Genomic DNA, 9,370 nt, shown 5'->3' with positions numbered 1-9,370 from the left:
TGTGTAATGTTGCTTGGCTATCATAGTATATAGCAATTGGCTTTGTAAGTAGCAGCTTGAGTTCAGCCATGATGAATGTAATCCATTGAGCTTCACAAGTGGCTGCGGCGAGAGCTCTATACTCAGCCTTAGCCAAGGATCTTATCAGCACATTTTGCTTTGTGCTCTTCCATATGATGAGACTCGTTCCCACAAAGAAACAGTATCCAGTCACTGATCGTCTGGAATCAGGATATGCTGCCCAATCACTATCCGAATATCCCGTGATCTCAAGATCAGACGTAGATGAGAAGAATAATTCTTGTGATGGGGAAGATTTTAAGTATCTCAAGATTCTTAATCTAGCTTCAAAGTGATTATCAGTAGGACACTCCAGGAATTAACTTAATTTTCCTACGAAATAGCTAATTTCTAGCCTTGTGTTGACCAGGTAAAGTAGTCTTTCGATTAGTCTTTTGTACTCAATATTGTTCTCCAGTTTTGTTCATGTATCCTTTGACAATGATATGGAATAATCCATTGGGGTAGTGGATCCTTTTGCTGCCAACATGCCATAGTCTTCTAATAATTCAAGACAATACTTGTGTTGAAAAAGGTGTTGAGATGATCCTTCGCTGCTTGAATTTCCTTTATGCAATTACCTATTAGGACAAGGTCGTCCACATAAACAAGAATAGAAGTGAAGGAGTCAGAGGTGCCTTTAGTGAAGAGGCAATCATCATGCTTTGATTGGTGATAGCCAAAGTTGATGAGGGTTGATGCAAGTTTTGTGTTCTATTCTCGACTAGCCTGCTTTAGTCTGTATAGAGATCTTGTGAGTCTGCATACCAAGCTAGAATTAGGGACTTCAAGGCCTGGTGGGGTCTTCATATAGACATCTTCAGGGAGATTTCCATGAAGAAATACTGTATTCACATTGAGCTGGTGAATAATCCAGAACCTCGATACTACCACAACAAGGAGAATTTTCAGTGTATTCATCTTGACAACGGGGCTGAATGTATCGAAGTAATCATGCCTAGGAACTTGAGCGAATCCCTTGGCAATAAGGCATGCTTTGTGTCTTTCCACACTCTCATCAGTGTTGAGTTTTCTCTTGAAAACCCACTTGCGGCCGATTGCACATTTGCCCTTTGGTAAAGTAGTAAGGAATCAAGTGTTGTTCTTCTTTAGAACTTGTAATTCTACATTAATGGCCTATTGCTAATAAGGATGCACAATGGCTTCTTGATATGATTTTAGTTCTTTTACTGTGGATAAGGAAATGGACATGATTCTATATGATGGTGATAAGGATTCATATGAGATGACATTACTTAATGGGTATTTGTATTGAGGAACAGGAGCTGAGGAGGATTGGCAAGTTAAAGTAGTGTTCAGCAGTGAGAAATGAAAGTATTTCAAGTAAGAAAGGGGTTTTCTCTCTCGTATTGACCTTCTAGTAGGTGCAGCAGGTAAAACACTTTGACAATTTAAAGATCACAACGAGAAAATAGATAGACAGATTTAGTCTTTATTACAGACGGATTTTTTGTTACCGACGAAATTACTGACGGATTTTGTCCCTCTGTAAAAGTCTCGTCGGAAATTATTTACCGACGGATTTTTTTCATCAAAAAATTACCGACGGATTTTTACCAGTTACCGACGGATTTTTCCTCTGTAAATTCTCCATCCATTTCCCTTAGGTGACGAACTTTCCGATGAATTTTCCTTCGGTAATTACGGACGGATTTTCCGATGAATTTTCCGTCGGTAATTACAGACGGATTTTTCGACAGATTTTTCGTCTGTAATTACAGACAGATTTTCCGACGAATTTTTCGTCTGTAATTGAAACCTTGAAAAATCATCCCAAACTCTGAATATAGACAGAAAATTCGTTTGTGAATCCATCAGTAAAGTAAAATAATTTTTTTTAGATTTTTTCATTGCAAAATAAACTTGTTTTCATAGAAAATAAATATAAATTTAATAAATATAAATTTTTATTGATGGTACAAATAGAAAAGCACATCAGTGAGTACAAAGCACTTTTTTAATAATAAGAAGCAATTATTTCCATGCAATGATACAAACTGAATACATTAGATGACAAGTAACTACTAGTGGACTCTTCAGGATTCAATATCCTAATTTATGGATAGCTTCATTCTTTCTTGACCACTAAACAAAAGTTTAGCATCTTTTGATCCCGCATCATCCCTATCCAAATCTATCATCCCTATCTGTGTAACGAATATATTTTCAAACGGCTTCATCTGTACGTCGTTTTGTTAGTTGATTTTTGGTCCTCTTCCCTGTTCATTCCGCTTGTGAGGGTTTGGATGATGGGTAGTATTTGGTTAGTTTGGTATGTAAGAATTGATTATGGATTAGGCTTGGATGATTCTGAAAAACTGCAATTAGGTGAAATTCTTATCAATACCACCTTGGAGAACCCATCAAAACTTAACATCTTGCAAAAAAAAAAAAGCACTTATTAAGAATCATGAGATTCTTGGTCCATCAAAATTATTCGATGCTTCTCACTTTCTGAGCGGAGGATGTCTACCTTACTATATACGATCTACACTCAAACAACAAATAAGGCAATTATTAGAAAAAAGCAAGAATAGATAATACTCCCATGAAAAAGCAAGAATAGATAATATTTTACCAAAATAAGAATTAAGTAGTATGATATTCTTCATACCCATCAGAACAAAATGTATATAGCAGTAACAACTATAACTTCTCATGAGCCCTATTCAAAACCTGTCTGGCCTCGACATATCTGACTAAAACAACACTCATGCATACATCAAGAAATAAGAACTTGATCATCAAATAAGACAATAGATTTAATAAGCCAAATTGCAGATACAGGAACACAAGCATACTATAATCTACAATCTATATATAAAAAGGAATGGCAAAATAATAATAATTGAATCTTGCAATTAATAAGGTGACTGAAATAGAAAAAATAAAAAGAAAAAGATCTCAAAGCATAACCTGCATAAAGGTGTAGCGTTCTCTTCCAATGGATTCATTTTCAACAATAGCAAAGTATGCAAGCAAAGGGTAGTGCCCAATATATGAAGCATAACTATCACGCTGAATATTCACCGCCCATTCACTGCACATTCGAACAATAAATAAATAAAAAATACCAAAAAAATAGTCTTTTTTCCCCTAAAGGAACAATGAAATCTAACAATCTGTTCAAATCAGCATGCCCAGTTCCAACATATTTAGCTTGGAGATGCTCAAGTTGGGAATTGATGTTAAACCTATGACTTGCCTGCATAAAATCCCCCAAAAATTGAAAAAGGAACCATCGAACGTAGACTTTAGCAATTAATTTTGAAACGAAATTTACAAGAATTTGATTCTAATTTAATTACATAGAGCTTGAAAATAAGGGGAGAAAAAACAAATATGTGCATTTGTTTGAGAGCATGAACTTAAGAAGAGAACAAAAGCATCGAAAGTTGAAGAGAAAAATTAGGGTTTTGAAGAAATTAGGAAGATGTGAGATTGAAGGTTTGTACTTGCATATTCCTTCTTCAGAAATTAGGAGTTACCTGTGTGTGCGAGAGAACAGAGATTGAAGGTTCGTACCTGCATATTCCTTTTTCTAATATTTTTATTGTCCTATCCATTTCTTTGCACCAAGTTTATCAGCTATATGTGTATATTGCCATGTTCATAGCATTTCAAAATCTGCAAGACTATAATCCCCAATTATGGATTAGTTACGGATCCTTGTAGCTGTTAATTCAAATATATAAAAATGTTTCGTACCAGACTAAGAGCTATGGTCCCAAGAAGCAGCAAATATAGTTTACCTTGAAATTAATAAAATATCAGAATTTCTATTGGCTGGCAATAATTAAGTATCAATCTATATCATCATTTTTTCCTTTCTGGGTTCACTGGATAAAGCAAAATTACTACTCTGAAAACATAAAGGCAAAGAGATACAAAAGGTCAAGCTTCAGATGTAATAGTAAGATTATCATTATTACTACTAATGCATAATGGCAAAGGGCATATTATTATGTTTGTATTATTATATCATATTATTATTACTACTAATACTACCACCAATATTTCTATTGCTGATACTATTTGGGAAATAAAAACTAGGACATATTATTTGAAAACAATTAAAGATATTTAAGTGAATAAAAAAAAAATAAACAAAATTTCATGCTCACACTCACTCCACACACAGATGAGTAGAGATTAAAGAAATTTTTGCACAGACACAAGAATCCAGTGTGACTTTGATACCACACATCTCCAGTTTCTTGGGAAGCAACTAATACAATCCATTAACTTTTTCCTCACATGAAGTAAGAAGCCTTCTCATAAGATAATAGTTTCTCAATTCTGGCATTCTAATGATCACTTCATGAGTTACCTAACATGATTCCTTACATTGGGAGAACCCTTTAATTTGTTTGGTTCATAGAAACCAGCATACATCATTGTCAAAAATGATTACTAAGCCTTTTGGTGATTAATAGTTGTAAATAAGCATACAACTAAGAAGGTTCTGAGTACAGACATTTGTAAATAAGCATACTTGTGGAATAGATAGACTAAGATTTTGACTGCTGAGTTCCACACATAAATTCAATTCTACAAAACCAGTTTATAAATTTTCAAATAAGTAATATATATGCTCAAAAAGAAAATTTTATTGTCATATGATTCAGGAAATTAAATTCTACTGAAACAAAATTGACTTAGAAACTCAGGCAAAATGAAAAAATGGAAGAGAAACTCACGTTTTCTTCTCCTTTGGAGGCAGAAATCAAAATCCAAAAACAGAGAAAAGATTGAAACTTCAAAGTCAAAACCAACCAAAATTTGAAACTGCCATTGACCAAACCACAACCTAGTCGTTTACTATGACATGCAACAAGAAAAAGGTTCAATTTTGGTGATACCGTATCCACCATGCAATAAATGAAATTTTTTACTCCGAACTACAACCACAACATCAAACACTTCTTAAAGGCATGAAAATAATCAAGAACAAAAAAAACCAATAACAGAAGAAACAAAATAAAAAAATAAAAAATGAAAATATCATAGTGATAACATTGATGTGTCTCTCACAAACTTAATATCAAAGTGATGATGCTCAAGCTGACACAGAAGATAAGAGAGTAAAATTATGATGAGTAAAAATTATTTAAGAGAGTGAGTGAGAGATAAGAGAGTAAGTGAGTGAGAGACAAGAGAGTGAGAAAGAGAGTAACTTGAGGTTAAATCAAAGGCATGATAATAGGCTAGGGTTTTGGTTTGTCAATATTGTGAACTTTGCTTCAGAAGGAGATGAGATAAGTGTGGCATTCACGAATGAGAGGGGGGTGTTGGGGAAGGGGGTGACCGGGTGAGAGTGATGCGTTGGTTTTCCCCTTTTTTTTTGCCAAAAAAGTCTAAACGACGTCGTTTTTAAGGAACCGGCCGGTTTTCGGTTCGGTCCAACCGGTCAGTTTTTGCCTAGTTCGGCATTTTTTAAGCGGTTCTTTACAAAGCGGTTATAGACAGCGGACCGAACCATTTTTGTTGCCGATTTCCAGTTAAACCGGTTCGACCGGCCGATCCGGTCCGATTTTCAGAACATTGTGTATTATTAAGTGTATTCAAGTTGTCTAGAATGATATAATATAGAAGGGTATCTATAAATGCTAAGAGAATCGAAATAATAAAGACATAATATCATATAATAAATATTCAGATATACTAAATAATGCTAATTGATCCTAATTATATTCTAACATGCTTGTTTGTTTTCAAGATAAAGTAATTTTTCCAGTTTTTCAAAGGAAACTACGATACGATTTCGAATCAAAGGCTCCTATTATATTATTAAGTATATGAAGTTGTCGTAATACTTCTTGCTATAAGAGTAGTACAGCCGGAAGCGTGACATTCTGATAGTTAGGGTACATTATGGTATCAGAGCAGTCCGTTCCTGTTACAGCTTTGAGAATGGACTGACTATACTTCATTGCATACTCTGAGTGTCTGCCATATAATAGGACTTGTCTCAATGACAAGAGTTTGAGTTTTAGATGCATGACTGTCTATTGATTAATGCTGTTAATCAACCGTTGCATTTCTCATGGTATTATGTTTGGCCAACTTAATACTGATGATTTATGTATATGGAAACACTAATAGGTTATCATGGATGAAATAGAAGTAATAGGTAATGTGAATTACGAAATTTGAGAATGTTGGAAGTTACGTTTTAAGGATTCGTTTTGAAATATATCCTTTATTCGTGCTACACGAACTCGTGCCATCTCTTCTTTCATTATCTTCATTGGAATTCTTGCCTTGGATTTTCTTAGAATGTGATTTGATTACTTCATGACCAAATCTTATTGTCCCCATGTACCTTTCTTTGCCTGCAAACCTAATTACCTACCTGACCTCTTTCAAACATTATCTTTGATATTCTTGTACTTCTCTTCGTGGACCTTATTTTCGTTAATTTGAGTTTAAACTTGTTCCAATATAATAATTTTTAAGGGCGAAAATCTTTTAAGGTAGGTGGCATATAACATCCTAAATTTTTAAAAAAATTAAATAATAAGTTATTTATACTATGTGTCAAAAGGATCTCTTTAGTGTTGAGCGCCTAAGTTGTAGGGACAGTGGAGTAATTTTGACTTCAAAAAAAATGACTATGACATGGGCTGATTAAAGTGTGAGTGGACAAAAACACTAAAATTAAGGTGAAGAGGGTAATGTAGAGGAAAAAAAAATAAAAAAAGGTTTTTCTTTTTTATTATTTTAGGATTAGATGGATAGATTTCTTTAACGGTGAAATTAAAAAAAAAACGAAAATAGTTCTTTAAGATTTGAATTGAAAAATCTAAAAAATCCGTGTTAATACAAAATTTTCTTATATTAATTATAATTGCACCCAAATAACAAGGAGATACACAGCCGCAGATTGGAGGAGACTTTGATGTCGTCAACCACCCTCGCCACAGCGCTTGGTTGCGGACCTGGAACGGGGCAGTAATGGCTGAATCTGCTACTGTATGTACCGAATGCGCCCAAATCACAATACGATCGTCAGCCAGAATCCAAAATCCTCCCCCGAAACAACACGGGAGGCTTACTCATGAAACCAACAGTTAAGAACTCACCCTTAATAATGGTTCAAGTTGACTCCAACATGAACCTCAGGTCATGGTCGCTATCCACGGCAAACCTTTCAAACTCAAGTGTGGAAAGTTTTTTTGGTCATTTAGGTTTTTTGGATAGCTTTTTGAAATTCCTAATTGGCCCTTTTTCTTAATCTGATTAACTCTTAAAGATAATGGTCCTAATTAATCATCCAACTTTTTACCTTGAATGATTACCTAAGTTACTCAGGTTAGCAAAGTCAAACAAACCTTTCAGTCTCTACTCATTAAGCCACATGCCAACACTCTTTTGGTTTGGCCCACTTAGTCACTTTAGCCATGAAAAAAATAAGCCATCAGAGTCTTCACACACACACATAAACTATATATGGCTACTTGAGAGCCTTGAGTGAGAGAGAACGAGAACCAGCATGATCAAAAACTTTTGGCTCTTAATTTCTTGAGATCTGTAATTCTGATTAAAAATATAATCCGGTAAAAATGTTTATATCCTCTTCTTCTAAATGTTGGCATTATTTTTATTTGGTAGAAGTTGACGGTGACGTAGTTTCTCTTTCTCTTGAATTCGGTCAATTGGAGTTTTAGGAGGCACAGACAATTTCTGATGTTTTTTTCTTCAGCAGCTCGGTCAAAAAATTTTTTCAAAATTTTTATTGATTTCGATTTCGTACGGACATAGGGTTTGGTACTCTTATAATAATTAAATGTGAATTTGATAAGAGAATATTGATTTGATTGATTATTGTTTGAGTTTAAATGATTTTATGTTGAATTATTGTTGTTTGCTTGAGATTTTAATTCGGTTATGTATGAACATCCACCTGGGGTGTTTTTGATTATTTTGGGAGTAAAAATAAATTTTCAAAAGTTTTAAAAATTATATTAGCTAATTTTGAATTATTAAATAAATGATTATGTTTTGAGTTTTATCGAAAAAAGTATTATGTTTGAATTTGATTTATCAAGAAAAAGAGTTTAATAAAAGAGAAATGGATTTGAATTATTTTTAAAAAGAGATTTTGATGTTTGAAAAATATCTGGGTAGTACGCAAATGTTGTGACTTAGTCCCACTTGCTCTGGGTATGAGATGGAAAAAAATAATTATGAAAAATGAGTTTAATTATGAAATTTTGAATGAATGTATGTTTGAGATCCTGGGCAGTAGCAAGGATTGCGGTTTGTCCCGCTTGCTTTTAGGTCAATGATTGTGATGCCTGGGTAGTAGTAGTAGTAGTAGTGGATTATTCCGCTTGCTCCAGGTTGAGCTCTTAAACACCCGCGCGCCTGGGTAGTAGCAGTAGTAGTGGTTCTTCCACTCGCTCTGGGTTAAGCGGGTAGTAGTAAGGGAGTTGTAGTTCAAACCCACTTGCTCCACAATGGGTGTTTCTGCCCTTGGTTAGCTACCAAGACGTGTCAGGTTGGCTATATAACCGACAGATGATATCATCAGCCATTGGATAGGCATGCATCATATGCATTTTCATGTTTTGTTTGAGTTTGAATTTATTTTGGTGTGCCTAATTGCTTATCTGTTCTTAACTGGTAATTGTAATACTTGCTGTAACTGCTCCTTAAATGTGTTTGTCTTGTATTGTTTGTGTCTGTGTTTGGTTCTGTTTTGAGATTCAGTACTAGTAAATGAATTGATGCTTTAGATGATAGTGTGGTTGATTATGTTTGGGTTGGAGGCCATGATTGACTAGATTAGTGGTAAGTATTAGTTAAAATGTTATTTTAAATAGAATTTTTTGTAAGAAAAATACGAATTTTAGATTTGAATAATAAATTGATAATCACTATGTTTTGGAATAGTTTTTAATTACAATATCTTCTTATGACTTGAGAGCCCTTTCGAGGATGATGTTCTCACTTCCCTACAGACTCTCCTTTTAGGAAACGAACGAAGAAGTTTAGAAAGAATACTAGTTGAAAAGAACTAAACACGATAAATCCTTCTTCAACATATACTATTTCAGTATCATATAAAATAGATAATAATAGAATTCCAGACATTGTATAGATTAAACAGAAGATCAAAGTAAAGAGAGAAGAATGAGTTACTAGTAGTGATTTGGATTTTTCAACCGATTTTGGTAAAATTTTATTGAGGAGGCTACTTGAAGTTCACCAAGAAGGACGACGAACTTCATATATTACATGAAACTCGCTAAGGGGAGCGTGACAAGGTTTGCCGAAAAAAGAG

At 34.1% G+C, this 9,370-nt stretch overlaps 1 protein-coding gene and 1 long non-coding RNA gene across 3 annotated transcripts in view; both read right to left on the bottom strand.

The window, feature by feature from the left end:
• Nucleotides 238–3,601, bottom strand: LOC110267445 (uncharacterized protein At4g14342-like). 2 transcript variants are annotated; one of them, XR_002355084.1, is made up of 3 exons: nt 3,537–3,601; nt 3,201–3,286; nt 238–248 (listed from the first exon to the last, which is right to left on the bottom strand). XR_002355084.1 is itself a non-coding variant. In XM_021113027.1 (3 exons), exons 1-3 carry the CDS (start codon nt 3,540–3,542, stop codon nt 2,986–2,988), a joined length of 228 nt encoding a protein of 75 aa, XP_020968686.1. In that variant the 5' UTR covers nt 3,543–3,601; the 3' UTR covers nt 2,624–2,985. The 2 variants fall into 2 exon arrangements, 1 of the variants encoding a protein (XP_020968686.1); XM_021113027.1 differs by lacking the exon at nt 238–248 and adding an exon at nt 2,624–3,121.
• LOC110267446 overlaps nt 5,307–9,370 on the bottom strand; it is a 13,441-nt gene continuing 9,377 nt past the window's right edge. Inside the window, exon 3 of the long non-coding RNA XR_002355085.1 lies at nt 5,307–5,317. This is a non-coding gene — a long non-coding RNA (uncharacterized LOC110267446). The remainder of the gene's footprint in view (nt 5,318–9,370) is intronic.

This window comes from Arachis ipaensis, chromosome B10, assembly GCF_000816755.2.
Source record: "Arachis ipaensis cultivar K30076 chromosome B10, Araip1.1, whole genome shotgun sequence".
NCBI classification, from domain to species: domain Eukaryota; kingdom Viridiplantae; phylum Streptophyta; class Magnoliopsida; order Fabales; family Fabaceae; genus Arachis; species Arachis ipaensis.
This window is presented reverse-complemented; position numbering and strand designations above follow the sequence as displayed.